General features: G+C 48.6%; 1 protein-coding gene across 5 annotated transcripts; it reads left to right on the top strand.

Annotated features, from left to right (window-relative positions):
- Window positions 1-166: 166 nt before the first annotated feature.
- On the top strand, window positions 167-15,331 carry MGAT1 (mannosyl (alpha-1,3-)-glycoprotein beta-1,2-N-acetylglucosaminyltransferase). 5 transcript variants are annotated; one of them, XR_001146126.1, is made up of 4 exons: window positions 167-247; window positions 1,155-1,571; window positions 12,681-14,260; window positions 14,680-15,331. XR_001146126.1 is itself a non-coding variant. In XM_012733413.1 (4 exons), exons 3-4 carry the CDS (start codon window positions 12,781-12,783, stop codon window positions 14,692-14,694), a joined length of 1,125 nt encoding a protein of 374 aa, XP_012588867.1. In that variant the 5' UTR covers window positions 167-247; window positions 1,155-1,571; window positions 12,681-12,780; the 3' UTR covers window positions 14,695-15,331. The 5 variants fall into 5 exon arrangements, 4 of the variants coding, with proteins under 4 accessions (XP_012588867.1, XP_012588863.1, XP_012588864.1 ...); XM_012733413.1 differs by having other exon boundaries at window positions 12,681-13,890; XM_012733409.1 differs by having other exon boundaries at window positions 12,681-15,331.
- Window positions 15,332-20,889: the final 5,558 nt, after the last annotated feature.

Below are 20,889 nucleotides of genomic sequence, written 5' to 3' on the forward strand. Positions count from 1 at the left end.
AGGGGCGTGGAACAGAATAATGAGGGCTGAAGGGGAAGTGGCAGTTACCACGGGCTCACTTCCGGAAGACGGCCGGAAGTGGCTCCAGTGGATGGTGGGAGGGGGAAAAGAGCGCGAGGGGGCGGGCAGGGCCGCTGGGGGTCGAGGGGGTGGGGCCTGGGCCGGCAGTGGGGACCCGGCCTGGGGCCTATACTCCTACCTGGGGTGGGCCGCGGCTCTCTGCCAAGACAGGGCGGGCGGGAACCAGGTAACAACCCAGCACAGATAGGGTGAGGGTCGTCCGGGTGGTAGAGGGGTGGGGGTTAGAGTCGAGGGAGGGTCCTGTTGTCACCCTTACCCGGTGAACGCCGGTCTATGGGTTCCTAGCAGAAGGATGGGAGGAGTTAAATTATTGGCCGAGATGGGGGGTGCAGAGGGGGGTGAAGGCGGAGGGGGGGGTATAAGAACGCCACGCCCCTACAGGAAGGGAAGTGTGTGTGTGTGTGTGTGTGTGTTTATAAGGGAAATGGGGTGTGCTCTCAATGTGGGTGGGCCCCCATTGAGAAACTGGAACTCGGTTCCAAGGGGCTGTTGCTGGCGGGACTGGGGCCTCTGATATTCCAGTAGAGTGCTTTCTGGAGTGGCCCTGGGAAGGAGTTTGACAGAGATTGGAAATTATGTCCCTGGCACAGTTTTAGAAGAAGCGGGGGAGGTCAGGGTGAAGGGAAAAGAGCAAAGAATGCATTTGGAAAGTGCCAGCACCCAAGTCTGGAATAGATTAAGTTAGGTCGGGAATAGACCTGGCCGATTAGAAAGAGCGCTGAATACCCTAAGAAGCTTTGGGAGATGTAGGACGATTATTGTGTAGCACTAACAAGAGGACAGTAGGATGTTCTTTTTCATCTTTCTTAGAAGACATTTCTTCATCCACAGTCATTGGTTGCTTTTTAGTTGTGAAAATAGATGTGATTCTTCCTTTACTCTGAGCCATATGTGTGCATACATATTGGTAAGATGGTACGGTTTTGGGGTGAAATATTGAGTGAAGTGTTATGAAGTGTTTAAAGAAGGAGTTTTGAAAGTATTGTAAAACAATTAGATCAGGAGTCTGGGGAATTAACCCATTTGGGTGTATAATAGGTTAGAGTGTGTCATAATGCTTAAATATTCTGCAGGTTAACAAATCAGCCTCCTGGGCCATGCCATTACTGAAGGCTGTTTCTTCTCATGAGCCCCAGAAGAAGACAGAATGGCCAGCCCTCAAAGTGGATGACTTCCCCTCCCTGAGCAAGAGATGGGCTAGTACCCAGGATCTGCCCATCACCAGACACTGGGTTTAATGAGCCAACTGAATGAAGGGATGTAACACACCCCTAGGAGGGACACTGAAACTGCAGTGGGGGGGGAGGGGACTGGACATCCCCCTTCCCCCCAGACTCCTCCCCCTCAGAGTCCACTCAAACATGGACTTTGGACCTGGATGAAAGGAAAGAAGCTGTACTCGGTGTACCTGGGATTCTCAGTTTTGGAAATAGAGTGCTGGATGGGGGTTTGATAACCGCCAGGGGAGCAACTGAGAGAAAAGAAAAAAGGTAAGGTTCTGTCTCATTTCCCACTTCCTTCCTTCCTGTAAGAGTACCTGATTCCCCCCACTAGCCTGAGGGTTGGGTGCAGGCCTGGGCAGAGTGACAGATCCTGAGCTGTTTTCTTCTCTGGACTGTATCTGTTAGAACCTTTGAGGCCAAGATTCTGTATACCTGAGAAATAGGGAATTTCAGGGCAGGCATCTTATATGCTTTCCCCAGCAAATTCCTGGTGCCACTCTTTGCTTTGGAACTGAGATCCCTAAGAGATATGTGGTTCCAGGATGCCTCTGCAGCCCTTATCACACCTGAGGGTCCTGTGAATGCATTGAAGCACTTAAAGTGTCAGAGTTGTGCTGTGTTTATATAGTGCTTATGTTTCCTGATGTGCCCAGACGGTTGTGTCAGTTTTTCCTCACCACACTGTTGTGAGGAAGAGGGAACAGGATTATTTGTCCAGTTTGTAATGGAGGGGAAGCTACAGAAACTCAGAGCAGGGAGGACCTGCATAAGCGTGGAGTGTCAGACAGTGATGACTGCCCTGTGCAGTGTTGGCTTCTGTAGCAGCTGACCTGCAAGGCCTTCTAGGTTCAGTGCAAACCACGAGGAAGGGTAACTCCATGCCCTGTCAGATAACCTTTCTTGTAAGACATTTCCTCTTTAGAGTGAGCCAGAACTCTTCTCTATCATTTCTACTGCAAGTACTAGTCCTGCCCCTCTCTAAAACAGCTCTTTTTAAATAACCATTGGCCTTCCCATGGGGGGCACAAGAGCAGCACAGTGCCAGAGCATAGAATGGGTTGGGTGTAGACCCACTCAGCCAAGACCAGTGAGAGACAGTCCAGTGTGTGTTGGAACTGAAGTATATTCTCTCTTCCAAAAAGAATCATAAGTAGCTACCCAGAAGTTACATTTCATAGATATAGTGAGTTACTGTTCAGTGATTATTATGTCAGTCTTTTCTCACTCTCTTTTTTTAACCTAGATGAACTCTGGGTTTTCATGGGGAATGTGGATGCTAGGGGGAAGGATAGGGGGAAAATAGACACAACTTTGATTTAAAACTTTGTTTTGTACTGATGGTTTCAAGCCAAGATCTGTTTTACATTCAGAACATGAATTCATTCCAAACTTTAAAAAGTTTCAGGGTACTTGGGCATGGTGCATTGTAGGGCAGTTTCTAGAACAATTTTTTACTTCCTTTTTTTTAATCTCTCGGTCTTATTTAGGGTGTGATGGAGGTAGAGAGGATACAGTATTATCCCTATTTATCTTTTATCCTGTGATCAGGGCTTCCTATTTCTTCCAGTTTCACATAAGCTAATTCCTGTTTCATCTCCCAGAAGTTAGGCACCTCCATATATCTTTTGCTTTTTTTCCCTATAAATCCTCCTAATGAAACTTCCATCTAGAACTCAGAGCCTCTTGTCCCAGGCCAATTTGTTACTCATCACCCTGACTTCTTGCCTCACAAACCAAATGTTTTCTCTTGACTCAGTCCATCCAGATTCTCTAACCGGGCCCTGTCTTTAGGAATCGTCCTCTTGCAGTTGGGAAATTTCTACTCTTAGATCTTCCTGTGAGCCTTGAAATTTAAACATAGGACTATAGTGACAGGGTGTGACTTACACATAAACACCCCCTTTCCCCACAACTCCCACCATGCGCAGTTGTTCCCAATGAAACTGCTGTAGATGTAGAAGATGATTAGATGTGGGAATCTGACATCTCATGAGCTTATAGGTCGCCCTAACTTTCAGCATAACACTGTGCGCTTTGTTCTGGAGAGTGAAGTTAGCTTCTGTACTGGGTATCTACAAACCAGTGCTTCCCAACATTTTATACTTTTAGGAATCTTTTATTGTTTTCTCTCTTGCTTTGATATGGAGTGTTTGTGTGGGCCTCCCACACCCGCTTCAGAGATGCTTTTAGAAACAAGGTGGCCTTCCAGAGGCACTGGCTGCAGGCTGGCACGTGAACATGGATTTGCACCTCATGCCACTGCTCATAATCAACTAAGCTGGAGACCTTGGACACACTCTTTCTCTCCTTCCAACTTCACTGAAATGCTAGCTTTTCTCTCACTTTACTTCTTTAGGACCTCTTCAGTCTACAACTTCTGACAAGATTTTCCTGCTGCCCCACTATGTGTCTGTCTAACTGGACACACATATATCTCAACAAGGCTGTGTGGTCAAAGGTCCATGAGGGGTGGGAAGAGTGCTAACCTTTGGAGATGGAATGCCCGGATCTAAAATGGGGTCGTGATCCTCACTAGTTCCTGTGACCTTCAGCTCATTGGTATTTACTTGAGGCTCAAACCCCTCCTCTGTAGACTGGGTGATAATTCATACTTACAGGGTTAAAGGAGAGCATGAAGGAGAGGTCCAGCATGTGGAGGCCTACGTGCAGTGTTGCTTCAGCTCCCCACTTCCTTTCAGGGACCTTCAGGGCATACCTTTTTATTTCTCTAGAACCCTGCAAAATTCCTTGTTGCATGTAGAAACAAGTTAGTGAGCAAAGTTAGTCAGTAGCCACATGCCATAGACGTGAGGCCTTCTCTGTGCTCCAGCCCACAGGACAAGAGGAGGTTGGGAGAAGGGCCTGTTTCGTCATGTGGCAGGACTGACTGTCCCAGGACTCACTTTCAGGAAAGTCATCTGTATCAGCAGTCAGTAGTTCTTATCTACCCACCCTCATTTCTTAGGGTGATACAGACATCAAGGTTATTCCAGGGCATGTCACTATGCCTTGTCACAGGGCTGACAAAAACCTACTGCTGAGTCCTTTTCTTCTTCTGTTTGATGGGTGTACCCTCTGTAAAAGTCTGTACCTTTGACAGTTCTTATTTCCCACCTCAAAGGAAAAAAACAAAACGAAAGATTAAGAAAGAAAAGAAGCAACAGGTACCCCTCCCGTGCCTTCTGCAGCAGGTGTTTCCTCCCTGATTTCCTTTTTAGCACCCTGGTTTCCTGTTTTCACATCCCCACACCTAGTGCCCTTCTGTTTCCCTGACTCCTTCCCAGAAGCTAGGAGTGGGGGTTGCAAGGAGCTGGCCGTGGGTTCCAGGCCCTATCCACAACTCTGCCAGGCTCTGGGACCTGGCTGGGGCTGGGCAGACACAAGGAGGAGTCTGGACTGGAGGTGTGGACCGGATATCCGTGCAGTTGCAACTGGGTTCAAGGAAGGACCTTGGTAACAGATGCCTCCTCAGCACTTCTCCAAGTTGGGGAGCTGGGAAAAGTTGACTTGTTCTGACTAAGCCTGATGGCAGAGGCGGGCCCGGGAAAGGGCGGGCGGGGGCCTCTATTCACCGCAATGACTGGCCCAGGGCAAGTAGGGGCCCCGCCCCTCGGCCCGCCCCGCCCTCCCAGGGGAAGGGCCACGTTGGCCGCGGGCGGTCGGGTCGGGAAGGGCGGGCGCTGGTGACCGCGAGAGCGCCTGGAACGCGCTGGGCTCGGGGCTCGCTCCCCGCTCCCCCGACTCGCCAAGTTCTGGGCTGGGAAGTTGTGAGGACCCGGTGAGTGCCCCAGGGACCCTGGCGTCCGTCAGTTTCGGGGCTTGCCCTCCTGGGTAAAGAGGGCGCCCCAGAAGCTTGGGTCCTGGCTTGGGAAGCAGCTCGCGAGCCCCCTGCAACAGCAGTGTCGGTGAGCCCAGGCCCGGGACTAGTCCCCTGCCTCTTGGATCCTGGCCGCGCGCCTCCTCCCAAGCCGGGAAGTGGGAACTGTGTGTTCAGCTTTCGGAATTTCTGGCCTCCAGCTGTTCGAGGGAGGGTAGGCCGGGCGCTGTGGGGAGGCCCTTGTGAAACTTGTCCGCGGGGCGAATGTGGATGCTGGGCCTGGAGGAGGTGGGTCGCAGGAGAGGGGGAGCAAAGTGGTCAGGGGACATTTCTCCTAACCCCTGCTGTAGGGTGCTTTTCACAAGTTACGAGTTATTTCTCTTTGCCGGAAGGAAGAATTGACTCGATGTGGAAATAGATAAATCGGCAAGAAACTTTCCCCTGCGTGTTGCTAACCTGTCCGGGGGGTCCCGGCACCTGAAATCTACAGGGTCCCTGATCTTACCAACTCTGGAGCAAAGTGATTAAGTCACCTGTTGTGTGTCTTCACAGAATAGTGAGCCAAGGGTAGGACTCCACCTTTGTCAACTGTTGCCTCCATGGCAGGTTTAACTAATCTTTAGAACATCACTCAGATGTCCTACTTACTTCTTGTCCTTAATATTTGTCGAACATGTCATCTTTTCTGTTAGTCGCTCAGATCATTCAGGGTCTGCATCATCATAAATCACTGTTGTCTGACCACCCCATTGAATGCCCCTGGATCCCCTTATCTGTTTTCTCTCACAGTGGGTGTGTTAGTAGATGAAACTCCTTTTCTCTTTGGACATTGGGGAAATTGTCACTGTCATCATTATCAGAGAGTAGGTACCGTTAGGTAATAAACTCCATGTTCAAGTGAGGGAAGTAAGACATGAGTGGGTCAAGTGACTGGATTACCTGAGACAAAGACGCAGACCTTCATGCTTTTTGCTGCACAAGCCTCATACTTCCCCTTCACCTTTTTCAGGATGAATATCCTCCATCCCATCTTTCCTTTGGTGTTATTCCTTAAGAGTTTGAATTTTTTAGTGTGTCTTCTCTCATTTCTTCTGAAGTGGTGCCTGGTACAGGATGACAGGAGTCTAGCTGAGGCCTGATAATGAAAAAGAAAGTAGTTCAGTTAGGTCTCCATATCTAAGCTACACTCTGTATTACTGGAATTTTTAGGCAGTGCTTTTTAACATACTAAGCAAGACAGAAGTGTTTGTCAACACTCCTTCAACTCCCATACTTTTATGAAGTTAAATAAGACTTTTCTGTTAGTGCTTACTATGGAAAGCTGACTATCTGCTGTCCTCTTGTTCTTTTGCCGGAGAAAAAGGACTGGCTGGAAAATACCATGAAATCAGAGTGTTAGAAAGTAATTTCATGAATAATTTTTTAGTGGAGTCCAACAAGCTCTCAGCTTTCCACTCTTCCTGCTAGTCTCCCAGACATTGTGGAGCAGACAATCTTCATCTTCTCTTTTACCCACTATCCAAACCTCATAGAGAGAGGGAATAAATGATTGCTATTGCTTTAAGCCACAAAGTGTTTCCTTTTCAGTAACAGATATCTAATAAGTAAGTAGGTATAAATAAAGGCAGACCCTCAGAATTTGGTCTTGGGGCCTGAGTACAGAGGACAGGAAGAACACTTGCCTTGCTTATCAAGGCTACTTAGATTCTGTTTTACTTACTGCTCCAAGTACTTATTGCTGACCTCTAAATTCAGTGCAATAACTGTCATATCTCAGCTATATGAGTCTAGCTCATGGTCTTTCATGTGGTTGTAGTCAGATATGACCGGGGCTGGGATCATCTCAAAGGCTTCTGCATGACTAGTGGTTGACACTGGGCATCATCTGGGACCTTAACTGGGATTGTCAACTAGAATACCTGTGGCTGTTCAGTCCACATGGCCGGGTTTCAAGGGCAGGATCACTGGATAGTATTTCCAGGAGGAAACTGTATTGCCTTTCATGACTAGTCTTACAGGTCACATACTGTCATATCCTCTGTAGTCACAGATCAAAAAGAGGGACTATAAAACCACCTTGAAAGGTGGGGAGTGTCATCATCACTTTGTAAGAAGATGGTGGTGATCATCTTTGGAAAATGTAGACCTTTGCACTCTACTCACTTGGTCTTTCATCCTAACTTAGTTGCAGCACTTGAAATTCCTACATGTGGCAAGAACTGTGGTAGGCTTAGAGGCCACAGAGCCTTTTTCCCCCTAAGCAGTAAGGTGAGATCCAGATGAGACACCCACAGATTCTGTTACAGTTGTAGGAGAAATACAAGAAGGTGTGGAGAGAATGTGGTGGGAAGACCTGGCTCTGCTTTCTGTCACATCAAAGAAGGACTTGCCTGAACCTGGCTCCTCAGGAAGTCAGTTGGGACCATGGTAATGTTCAAGGTGAGGGGGCAGCCAGAGCAAAGATACCAGGTCCATATATATTTCTTGGGAAAATAGCCTGCTGAGGCTAGAGCATGGGGGTCTTTGGGGTAGGTGGTTGGAGGTGAGGCTGTAAAATGATGTTTGAGTTAGTGTGTTGAGAATGCACTGTGTGTCATAATGACAAGTTTCAGTTTGATTCTGTGGCAACCTCTGGTGTTTTGGACAGCTTAAGCCTGTGACCAGGTGTGTACTTTAGGAAGGATAAGAAGGTTGTTTAGGGGAAAGCAAGATTAGTGATATGTAGACCAGCTGAGCAGCTGCATCAAGTGTTCAGGTGTAAAACAGTATTCCTTAGTAAGGAAAGTGGTCAGCTTAAAGGGTTGAGGATGTGGCAGTGAATAAGTGACTATTCCATTTTCATAATACCGAAATTTTTGGAGCTGGATATACTTCAGGATTTGGGGAATTTTAAAAAGAATTTGGGGAATTTAAAAAAAATGGTCTGCTGCACTTACAATGTAGTACAAAGTCTGTAGCACTGTAGCAACGCTGCAAAGTCTGCAGTGATGCTGCAACCCAACATGTAGCAAAATATATGAGTAAGTCACACTAAGTGAGATAAATAAAGACTATAGTAGCTTCACATTAGATCAGAACAGGGTTCTTCAAATGAGATTAGATCGGGTTTTACTGCCAGATAAGTGTCGAAATTTCTCTTTGTTGTTTTCTGTGCTTTTAAGATTTAGGACTCACAGTTAAGGGGTTGTGAGTATGTGACATCCACACAGGTGCCAGTTTTTCATCACAGGCATGGCTCTACCTAGCATAGCAACTAGCAGCACTGGTTCCTATATTCAGCTGGATTCTACAGGTATTGCTCAGGAGGTTGTGCTGTGCCATTAGTTTTGAAGGGGTCATAGACTTCATGTGGTCCATAGGCATCAGGAAAGGTGTTCTGACAAGAGATATGAATCAGAGTTCACCAGGTAAAGACAGGAAGAAACAGACGAGGCAGACATGTCCATTCATCTACCCTGAGGCAGCTTGGGTGTTTGGGCCCCTGAAGGAAGCTTGAAGGGTAAAGCAAAGAGAACCAGGGGACGGGGAAAAAATACCTGACTAGCGTTTATGTTGTTGCTGCGTGCTAGGTACTGTTCTAAACCTGACATGCATTATCTCATCCAGTTCTCACAACAGTCTAGTGATGTATTCTGCTATGGTTTCCATCTTAGAGGTGAGAAATTTGCATATCAGAGAAGGGAAAACATGTAGGGTACAGGCAAGCACTGCCAGGGGCTGCCTAGCAAACCCTCCTGGTGGTAGGATCTGAGAAGCACCTCTGGGAGGATTGCTTGAGCTCTGCTAGAAGCTGGCCTGTGCTGCTTCCCCCGTGGACACAGCCAGCAGCTAGTGTGTCTGCTTGTGTGTGTGTACACACCACTAACTTGGAAGCTGAGTAGAGTTTCCCACCTTGGAGAATGTGGAGAAGCAGTAGGACACAGTACTGGGCCTCTGGATTAGTCTGTGTGGAGAAGTGGTGGAACCTGGGAACAGGGGTGTTGTGTTCTTTCGTGGTAAAAGGCACACACTCTGAACTCTGACAGTTCTGGGCAAGAAAACAAAGGGCTAAGGTGGAGGCCTGACTGGACTAGAGCAACTGTTTTCCTGTGGGCCAGCCTGCCACTTTCCTGTTAACCCTACCTGACTTGGGGGGTAAGGTGTTCTAGGATTTTAGGAAAGGGTATGGGCCACCTAACTCATGTCTGGAGAGGAGTGACCACTTTCACAAGTCATCTAAGGGTAGATGATGTGTTGCCTTGTGATTTTGCCACCAGTGACGCTGGTGAGTTAGAGACAGCCTTCAGGTCAGTTCTGTGGGAGCACAGTCTCTTCTCCTTCCCATTTTCCCTACCTAAAGCCTTTTCCCTGACAGTCAGGAGACAAGCAGTTGAGGAGTAGGAATTCCTGACCAGAAGACTGGAGGAAAAGTTTCCAACATTAACTACAGTCTGAGGGAGAGGGGGAAGAAACTGGAATCTGTATTTTCTGCTCACATCTAAGAAACCTGATTGGTATATGTGTGAGTTCTGGTAAAATGGGAATTTAATGACACATTAAAACAGAAATAGACTTAGTTTCTGAGAAGTGAGCTGCTATAGAGTTGTGGGAGTGCATGGTTTCTGGAAGACAGCTGGTGGTGCTTACAGCCTGGGGTCATCTCCCCAGGAGGAAACAGGCTGCTGGGCTCTGCAGCAGCCCTCAGGATCAACCCTGACACCGGGTGTGCCCAGGAGCACACAGAAGACATCTGGGACTCAAGGTCTTAGTTAGGATCAAGCTGTAGGCGGAGGGAACAAAAGGAGCTACTGGCACAAGAGGCTTTGTCTATGATGCTTTGGGGGTAAAGGAGACCAGTGGCATGGTTTGGATAGCAGCTGCCAAAGAATTAGAGGGTGTGATAGGTTTTCTTTCAAGCAAGAATAGTCCACAGGATGAGGGGTTTGAGCTCAGGACAATCCATTTGCCCTTACTGTGTGCCCAACTGATGGATGATACTAGTCAGAGCTGTGGGCCATTTGCCATATTTGAATTTTAAAGAAGCTTTTATCGAAAATAATTTCAGTTTTATAAAAATGCTCTGGGAAATAAACAAAAGAATAAAGAAAAAAATCCTCAAATCCTCCTACTCAGATTTGCCTGTTGTGAAATTAACATTTTGCTCCATTTGTGTGTGCTCTCTCCATATATACATGATCTTTCATTCTGAACCATCTGAGAAGTTGTAACTTGGCCATCCCTCTACCTTTAGTGTGTATTACCTAAGAATTTGAATCTCCTGTTACATAGCTACACTATGGCCATTAGCCAGTCAACATGATATCTAATATACTGTCCACCTTCCAATTTTGTCATTTGACTCGATGTCATTTTAAAAACAAAGTTTTATTGAGAAATAACCTATATAACACTTAAAATATATTGTTTGATAAAGTTGAACATATGTATGCACCTGTGAAACTTATCACCATTCTCAGGATAATGAACATATCCCCTTTGCCCCAAGTTCCCTAATGCCCCCCCTTTTTTTAAATTTATATATTTCTGCACACAGAACTGGGGTACAGGCCAGAGGTGCAGGAGCGGTGAGAGGATTCACCAGAGACAGATTGGGGAGCAGAACAGGCCAACTGACAAAGTTCGCTGCCGAGGGGAGCAGCAGGCCGGCCAGGAGAGGTCTGCCGCGCCATGTGGTCACCTCCCGGGCAGGCGGGGATCGAACTCATGCTGAAGTGGCTTTAGCTTCTTGTGCTCTGCTATGACCCGCTGCGCCACCAGGGAGGGCCCCCTAGTGCCTCTTTGTAGTAGCTGCTCCCTTGCCCTCAGGCCCCCACCCCTAGACTCCAGCAACGACTGGTCTGCCTTCTGCCACTATAGATCACCTATTTTCTGGAGATTTGTATAGTGAAATCATAGTGTATGTGCTCTTTTTTTGATCTTTCACATTTTGCCTATTTGAGATTCATCCATATTTTCTCCTATCACTTACATAGCTTTATTGTTTTGTGCTTACATCCCTGATAGTTTATGTAACAGTTCTAATTTTGCTTTTCCAAAGAGCAGAATAGGTGTTAAGAATACTATTAATAAGACCGTTTTTTGGGTTTGTTTGTTTTTTGCCCCAGTAAAAATACCACTTTTAGTATGTGTTTATGTGTAGTTGGGTCTGTTTCTGCAGTATTTTCTTCTACGGGATGGTCTGTTATATACATTCCAGCACCACAGAATTTTAATTATGCATTTACTATTTGCATTTTTAGTGTTTTAATATCTGGTAGGGAAAGTCCCTTTGAATAACTTATTTTCATTATTTTCTTAGATGATATTATATCTTTATTTTTTCATGTGAACTTTAGTGGCAGTTTTTCTAGCTGCATGAAGAACTTTTTTTTTTTTTAAATATTTATTTATTTGTTCATACAGAACTGGGGTACAGGCCAGAGGCTCAGGGGTGGCGAGAGACTTCACCAGAGACAGAGTGGGGAGTAGAACAGGCAGATCTATGAAGTACAGTGCTGAGGGGAGCAGTGGGCGGGTCAGGAGAGGTCTGCCCAGCCATGTGGTCACCTCCAGGGCAGGCGGGAATCGAACTCATGCAGAAGTGCCTTTAGCTTCTCAGTGCTGTGCTTTAACCTGCTGCGCCACCAGGGAGGGCCTGCATGAAGAACTTTTTATTGAAATTTTGGATCATACTGAGAAGTCCTGACCAAAAACTAAAATCCTTTTGTCTTTCAAGAATCAGAGTTTTGTTGAAGTAGGTTTTGAATACTTATTGATAAGTATTCAAACTTATTATAAGTATTCAAACTCCTTAATAACTTATTATTTTCATTGCTGTTAGAAATAGGGATTTCTCATTCGTTATTTCTGCTAATGAATTACTTCATGGACATGAGGACTATCAGTTTTTCATGCTAATTTTTATATTCAGCTACCTTGCACAGTTCTTTTTGGGTTGTCTTTATCATTGATTCACTTCTCACAGCATCACCATATAGAGATAGTTTTGCTTTTCTTTGCACCTAATTTTCTGTGGTTTAGTTGCATTGACTGATCTCTCCAGCAAAGATCATGGGTGGCTTGTCATTGCTTCTGATCTCAGTAATGCCTCTGGTGCTAGCTCTAGCCTCCAGGTGTGATATCAGAGTCTTTCAGTCAGTAATTGTTGGGCAGCTGGATTTCAGAAATGGAAGGCAAATGCTTCGGCCCCATACATCCTGCACCCTGAGTAGAACATAGGAAATGAAACCCATCAGGGAAGGGGAATTGCAATTCTTTGCTTTTTTCTTGCAGCAGCATCACTCTCCTCTTCCTCAAGCATACATTGCTTTTTGTAGGCTTGTGAACTCATTTGGGAGGAAGAGCAGGTTGTGCTCATCTTATTCTCCTATGCAGATTGGCCCTGAATCAGGGGACTTCAGTTCTTTTCTAAGAGAGTGCTGGAGTCAACCTCCTGACCTCCCCTCTCTGGCACATTTTCAAAACCTGTTCCTACTGGTCCCTCCTGTCCGTCCACTCCTCCACTGCCAGGCAGCACATGCCTATGTGATGATGATTGGTTTTCTGTCTTCTCTCTCTAGGTACATGGCTGCTTTCTAATCCCACAGTCTAGAGGAAACTTCCTGAGAACTGTGGGACAGCCTCAGTCCCACCCTTGCTGCCTCCCCTGCGGGGGCCAGGATGCTGAAGAAGCAGTCTGCAGGGCTTGTTCTGTGGGGCGCCATCCTCTTTGTGGCCTGGAACGCACTGCTGCTCCTCTTCTTCTGGACGCGCCCGGCACCAAGCAGGCTGCCCCCCGACAGCGCTCTGGATGACGACCCAGCCGGCCTTACCCGGGAGGTGATCCGCCTGGCCCAGGACGCGGAGGTGGAATTGGAGCGGCAGCGGGGGCTGTTGCAGCAAATCAGGGACCACCATGTGCGGTGGAACCAGCGGTGGAGGATGCCCTCTGTGGCTCCACCTGTCCCTGTGACCTCGCCACCAGCTGTGATCCCCATCCTCGTCATCGCCTGTGACCGCAGCACTGTCCGGCGCTGCCTGGACAAGCTGCTTCATTACCGGCCCTCCGCGGAACGTTTCCCCATCATCGTCAGCCAGGACTGTGGGCATGAGGAGACTGCTCAGGTCATAGCCTCCTATGGCAGCGCCGTGACACACATCCGGCAGCCAGACCTGAGCACCATCCCAGTGCCACCCGACCACCGCAAGTTCCAGGGCTACTACAAGATCGCGAGGCATTACCGCTGGGCGCTGGGCCAGGTCTTCCACAGCTTCAAATTCCCCGCAGCTGTGGTGGTAGAGGACGACCTGGAGGTGGCGCCAGACTTCTTTGAGTACTTCCAGGCCACCTACCCGCTGCTGAAGGCCGACCCCTCCCTGTGGTGCGTGTCTGCCTGGAATGATAACGGCAAGGAGCAGATGGTGGACTCGAGCAAGCCTGAGCTGCTCTACCGCACGGACTTCTTCCCAGGCCTGGGGTGGCTGCTGTTGGCAGAGCTCTGGGCAGAGCTAGAGCCCAAGTGGCCTAAGGCCTTCTGGGATGACTGGATGCGAAGGCCAGAGCAGCGGCAAGGCCGGGCCTGTGTGAGGCCTGAGATCTCTAGAACAATGACCTTTGGCCGCAGAGGTGTGAGCCATGGCCAGTTCTTTGACCAGCACCTCAAGTTCATCAAACTGAACCAGCACTTCGTACCCTTCACCCAGCTGGACCTGTCATACCTGCGCCGAGAGGCCTATGACCGCGATTTTCTGGCCCGTGTCTATGGCGCCCCCCTGCTGCAAGTGGAGAAAGTGAGGACCAGTGAGCGGCAGGAGCTGGGGGAGGTGCGGGTGCAGTACACCGGCAGGGACAGCTTCAAGGCCTTCGCCAAGGCACTAGGAGTCATGGATGACCTCAAGTCCGGGGTCCCCAGAGCTGGCTACCGGGGCATCGTCAGCTTCCTGTTTCGGGGACGCCGGGTCCACTTGGCCCCCCCGCAGACCTGGGTGGGCTATGACCCTAGCTGGAATTAGCGGCGCCCACCTCTCTCCCAGATCCCTTATTGCTATACCATGGGCTGAGGAAACACAGATCCTGGGCTGCATCGTCCTCTCTGTTTCTACCTTGGGTCCATTTATTTCCTTTTTTATTTGCGTGGCATTCCAGTGCACATGTGCTAAGGTGAGGGTTATTCTGGTCTCAAGGGAATTTTTCTGGGGATTAAACAGAAAATCACTGTGTGGTAGAGAAACACTTGGGCTTGTATAGATAGGCCACACCTTCTGCATTTCAGGTTTTCTCTGGGACATTGCAAAGAGGGTGGCTCACCTGACAAGGCCCTTTCTCCCTGTTCTGGCTCTTCTAGCTGGGGTATGAGGCTTCTCCTATACCTGCCCCTTCCCCACTTTCTTCCAAATGGAGAGGGGCTGAGTTATATGAGATAGGGTCATATTCGTGGCCAAAATGAAACTAATCAAAGGAATTTTGTCATCAGGGGCGGGGTGGAGGTACTTGGTGTCAGGATTTACTGCTTCCTGCCCATGTCTCTCTTCTCTTCTCTCCCTATCCCTGACCTCCTTTCATCTCTTCTTTTCCTGCAGCCTAGCAATTCGTGATTCTAAGATGAAAAGTTGAAGGAGAAAAGCAAGATCTCTCCTCAGCTCATCCCCAGCGGTGGGGGAAAGGTGGTAGGGGGAAAGCCTTGGTGTGCTGGGGCGCACCTCCCTCCTCCTGCCTCAGAGAGACTCTCCTGGATACACCCCTGTTGCTCTCGGAGGGTTCCTTGCTGACTTGGTGGAAGAGAAGTTAGCTCCTTGTGTCCCCTTTCACCTGGGGGCTGGTGCAGGTGCAGGGCGCCTCTCCCAGGGCTCCCTCGGCAAGAGAGAGAGCAGTCAGGCCTGCTGCCCAGGCTCCCCCGGCCCCTCTCCTCCAGGCAGTCCCATCTGCACGCACTGGGATGCAGATGGTGGGGCGGAGATCATTGTGTGTGTTTTGTTTCTTGCCTGACCTCAGCTCAAGAAAGAAAGTTGAAGCTATAGAATTATTTTCAAAAATAAAGTGAAGGCTAAATTGTCTGAGAAAATTGTGTGTATGTCTGTGTGTGTCCTGGAAAAGGAGATGTGGAAAAGAAAGTGTAGGATCGCGGAAGAAAGGAAAAGTAGAGAGCAGGGACCAAAGGAAAGGGCAGGACAGACAAAAGGCAGTGGATCAGCTAAGGGAAGAAGAGCAGATAACCTAAGGAGGAGAGCTGGGTCGGGGAAGGCACGGGATAGCGGAGGAGGGGCAGGTGACAGGGCAGGCTTGGTGGTGGAGAGGACCCTGGGCTGCTCACACTGCTGGCCCTGAGCAAGCCCACCAGTCAGTTCTTAGGAAAGAGCCCCTCTACAAGTGGGCGTCGTGTGTTGAGCGCCCCCTGGTGGCCCAGGCAGCACTTGCTAGACATCCTGGACCTATTCTGCTTGCCAGGATGTGGAGCTGAAATCAGGAAAAGCTCCGGTAGTGACCGTGACTTTCACACCACCACCCCAAAACACAACTGGTAAATGTTTCCTGCAACTATACCATGTACAATGCATTCTGAGAGTTTTAACTGCCTTTTATGCTGTTAGTGTGAAAAAAAAGCTCAGTTCAAGTAATTTTGTTCACAGATACCATTCTCAAGTTTCACACCAGATGGGTGAGCTTTTTGGAGAAGAGGAGTCACCCAGCCACTGAGGGAGGAGCTCCTACTTCCCTTCCGGCTCCGTGCTCAGTGTTAACGGAAGTCAGTGACAGACATTTTTTGAGCTAGTGGCCTTTCTGTGCATGCACTATTAGATAATTTTAGCCCTGTTTTGGTGTATAGAGGTGGTATTTATACATGATATTCCCAGCAGAATCCCACCTGATACTTGTACCTCGCCTCCCAGACTCCCATGTGCACAGCATTCACTTTAACAATCACTTACCAAGTACGCTGCTCTGTATGTTTCCCAATTCGTATTAACTCACTTATTCCTCAGAGCAGTGTGGGGTGGTAGATACTGTTCTACCTACTACCCCAGAGGAAATGGGCACATTGAGGTTCCCTTGCTCAGATCCCACTAGGCAAGGCAGCCCCATTGGTTGGGTTAGAGCTGGGCTTTGATTGCAACTCAAGCTATTTTCCCTTCTAGGCTGCTTCCTCCAGGCTGCCTCCCTTGTACTGATCTGTCCTCAGGCCCTAGAGTAGTAGGTGCAATTGGACGGCCAGACCAAACAGCAGGTGATCTGCAGGTGTGCACTGGGTATGGGCAGCCCTCCTAGAGAGACTGCACAGGGCTGAGGCGGGGCTACATGTGTGCTATGGACAAGGACAGTCAGTGCCCAGTAGAGACTTGTTCTGTGTGTTCTTGACCTGTGTGCACAATTGCAAGACCCTTAGGCTTATTTAACAAACAGGGTAACAGTTACTAAACCACAAGTGGCTATCTCACCCCAGTTAGTGTCCACAGTGTTCAGAAGTCCCAAACAAAATGCTGTTCCTCCAAGATGGTGCTAGCCTGCAATGAAGACTGGGGCACGTGGCAGCTGGAGGTGCTCACAGGCAGTGCTGCTGATACAACCCCGCAGCAGCTTGCAGCATCAGTCTGAAGGTCAGGATGAATAGGAATGGACACTGGACTAAACAACAGAGGCAAGAGCACCAGAGGGTGATGCTGGATGAGCCAATAGACAGCCCTTCGCGAGCCGCTGGCCTATACCCAAACTCAGTTCGGTGAGACACTGGTCCCGGGGTCTTCGGTGCTTTTCCAGGAGATGGCGGTGACAACACCAGAAGCAAATTCAGCCTCCTTGCTGTAAAAACTAGCCTCTCTCCCTTCAGAGGTCAGCTACCAAAGCCTACTTCTACTTCTTCAAAGGCCAGGTCCTGAGTAGCAGGAATTGGAATCGGCGTCCAGGTTCCCCAGTGTGTGGGGAACCTTGGCGGGATTCCAAGCTGGCCTGGGTCTGCCTTATTATTTTCTTGTAGGGTCCCCTGCCCTACTTGATACCTCCTAACTGGACCATTTAGCCTCGCTGACACCTGTGGGAGGGGCTCACATAAGCAGCATCTTTGGGCAAGGGCTAGTAAAACCCACTATGTTTTTCTAACTGTTCTGCTGCTTACGGAGCAGTCAGGAAAAAAAGGCCAGCCTTGCCCTGCAGCCCACACTGCAGTGCTTCAGTTACAGAGAGGCTGCGCTAGAAGATGCAGTCTGGTTCCTCCGTTGTCTCCTGAGGTGAGGAGCACTCTGGAAACTCTTGGTGTCCTGTTACTCTTCCTTTTGATGTGGCCTCCACAGAGAGGCCACATTCTCCAAGTCAAGACATCCTCAGTGTGGTTTGCATGGGTGTGGCTGCTGCTCCCTAGGAACCATGATGCTCTTGTGGATAACAAAGCAACAGAAATCCCAAATAGAAAAACACCTTGTCACTGCACTCCACAGCATTCTGCCAAGCTTGAGTTCAGAGACTGAAAGATAATTTCAAAGAGTTTACCCAGCTGATGCCAGCTCAAAGAGTTTACCCAGTTGAAGTGCCTGTGACCTTGCAGTTTGAAAATCCTACGGATGAGGGTCTGTGTGCTTGGCATCTGCAGTCCCAGCTGCCCACAGCACCCCTGGCAGGAGCCAAGTGTGCCTAACAGTGGTTTGGGCCTGCCCAACACTCCTCAGCCTTAACGTTGGTGCTGTCTGCCTCTCCCCGTGACCCACAGCCTTTCCTACTCCACTTCCTGCCAGTCTCATCACCTAGCTTCTGAGAACCTATGAACCTCAGTTCCACCTTCATTCTAGTCTTTCCTCCATGGACCTCTTGCCATTGCCCTTCTTCCTTATTTGGTCATTTTGTGAGGATCTTATTTGTGGGGTGAGCTCCCCTCAGTGTAAACAAATGTGTTAGGTGGCATCTGTGGCCACTCCACTACTTCCCCCCATACCCCACCCCCAGTCTTCAACTGACCCCTTTAACTCCTGCCCTAACTGCTGGGCACAGCAAGAGGTAGGGCCCTGAGCGGTGGGCATGCAGAGTGTTAGATACAAAGCGTGAAACACTTTCATTTTAAAGGCTTCATAGTACAAAAGTAATACATGTTCAATCTAGAAAAGTAGATAATATAATAAAAAACGTACACGGCCACATTCACCTTCAACTCTGTTGACACCTATCAGGCAACATCCAAGTCTCATGTAGTGAGGCGTCTCCTCTCCATCAGGTCTGGTCTGGGTGTTGACCTTGGCCCCATCAATGTCATAGAGTGTCTTCACAGTCTGTCCCATATAGTGTTACCTTGAGATCCACAATGAACAGGAATTGACTTGGGAGCCTGGGGGAACTGGATAATGGCAGAGGGCTCACACTTGTCTCTCCTGGGGGCACTGTTCCGAGGATACTTGGGTTGCCTTCGGAGCCACAGTACCTTGGGTGGATGGAAGGTGGCTGCCTTCAGCACGGCTTGCTTGGCCTTCCAAGCTTTGGTGTCACTTGGGCTTTTGCAGGAACAGGGGTTTCCTTTGCTTTCAGCATCATTTTCTTAAAAAGTGCCCTACTCACTTTGTTAAATATATTTAACAAACTTGGGGGATTTCAGGCTTCCGAACAGTCCTGTAGATTTCTTCCAGGAGGACCCTTGAACTGCCATCTGTTTTCCTAACCTCCCTTTGCATAACCTGGGAGAGTCACAGGGAGTTTGTACTTGGCGGAAAGATCAGAGTCCTTACTGGTCAGGGGACAGATACCACATTAAGGGGCAGAGACCAGGCCTTGTCCCTAAGATCTTATTTTGTGACCTGAGTGGGATCTGACACTTGGTTTTCCTGCCTGGGTCTGATTCTGGACCTACCATTTGTTTTTCTAGAGACTCTTCCTGTGAGGCAGGGACAGTAACAGCCCCTTTGGGGTGTTTGTGAAGATTGCTATTTATGAAAACAAAAGCCCAAATCCTAGAGAATTCTGTCTCCTTGCTTTCTTTCCCCTGGGTGTTTACCTTTAATCTCAACCCACTCTCTTCTCCCCATGTGTCTGGAGGGAGCAGAGTTGTGCAGGAATAGGACAGAAAGAAAGGGGCCTGGGCAGTCCTTACTAAGGTGAGAAGACGTGTGTCGGAGCAGATTCAGCAGGAGCCCCAATTTACGAGTTCCCAATGAACTCAGGGCCCCAGACACCTCCATTTCTGCCTCATCCTCCTTGACACAAGGCTTCATTCCTGCATGTCACTCCTTGGCTGAAGGAGTTTCAGCTGCACATTCACATCTTAGGCAGGAAAACGGGGAAAGAAGGGCAAGAGGCAGAAGCAGTCTTCCAGCACTCCTTTCTTGGAAGCCTAGATCTAGACAGAATCTGATTACAACTTCCTGGTCCGAACTGAATCAACAGATACGCCCACCTAAAGAGAGTCTGGAAAGTGACTGCTCAGTTACCACTCCGTTACTAAAGAAGCAGCTACTGGTTGTATGGGAAACCAGAGACCTCTGCCACACGCTCAACCTGGAAGACTGAATTTGTTTACAGTAACAGGATTTGGAGTTAGAAGGCTGATGGGGAGGCTTTACGAAGTGCAGTAGGATAGACTTTGGGGCAGAATTTAAGGCTACCTAGTAGATTATGTGAGAAGAATACCTCACTGCACTGAAGGAAGACAGGCTTTCTTAGAGTCACACATGACAGCTGAAGTCTGTAAGGGTCGCACAGCCCCAGAATACTGATGGACAGGGAAGCACATTATTTTTCCTTTTTAAGTATTTTCAGGGTTATAAACCCCACATCTTGCCTAGGCCTTCTATCCACTGGTTTCATACATTATAGGGTACTCTTGTAGAAAGGTCATGGGGCCAGCACTTTCTGGTGTTATTATTTCTAAGTGAAAGAGAAGGTATTGACATGCCTAAGCCACACACCCAAGCATATGTGTGCTCCTTTCCACCCATATTAAAAGCAGAGCACATTTATCTGATAGGGTATCTTCCTGCAGCTGTGACCCAGAGAAAGTGATCATGACTTAACCAAATGGTTCATTTCACATATACGTGGGTGGGTGGTGGTTTGGAGACATTGTCACAGGTTCATACTCACCAGGGACTCAGTCTCCCATTTGATGGTTTACATTTCACCACCTTCAACAAATGGCTCCCAGTTCACTGGCCAGATACCAGGAAGAAGAGAGAAAGAAGGGAGAACAAACCAGAACAGGACCCAAAATGTGTATAGTGTATATCTCACTTGCCCTCACTGCCCACTCCCTGGAACCTGGCTTAACCACAGGGGAAATGGATATCATTCACGTGCTTCAGCAAAGCTTCTCATTCCATGCAAGAAGAGCAAGTCTTCTCTGGGTATTTACCAAAGGGAAAACCCTATCAAAGCCTTTACTCGGAAGCTTTCTGAAATTCCTGTTTAGGAAAACAAAGAAGTCTCTTGAGCCGCAAACCAGGTGGGTAAGTGGTGATCAAGCCACACCAAGGTCCTCAATGCCTTCCTTCCCTGAGAAAAACAACAGGAGCAGGACACTGTGGGATCAGCTGCCCAGGCCACCCCTGAGGACTTGCAGGGGAGTGATGTTAGGTCATGACAGAGGACGCAACTCTGCCTCATTTGCCGGAAAGCTCAGGCTGGAGCCTTGAGCTGCATAGAAGTGCCTCATAAGATGTCTCACTCCCCAAGACTGCCTTGCTATAGAGACCACAGCTGAGTGAGTGAGTTGGTTTCATACCTTCCCAGGGAACCTCTGGACCACTGCTGCCCACATCAACTGCAACTGCATGGAACCCCTCAAGCCACAACTGCCAAGCCGAGCCCTTCCAAACGAAAGCAAG

This window comes from Condylura cristata, unplaced genomic scaffold (assembly GCF_000260355.1).
Source record: "Condylura cristata isolate star-nosed mole 26May11 unplaced genomic scaffold, ConCri1.0 scaffold00040, whole genome shotgun sequence".
NCBI classification, from domain to species: Eukaryota; Metazoa; Chordata; class Mammalia; order Eulipotyphla; family Talpidae; genus Condylura; species Condylura cristata.

Coding starts and splice junctions, on each gene's coding strand:
- MGAT1 (XM_012733409.1), top strand. CDS start 12,781: ATGCTGAAGAAGCAGTCTGCAGGGCTTGTTCTGTGGGGCGCCATCCTC.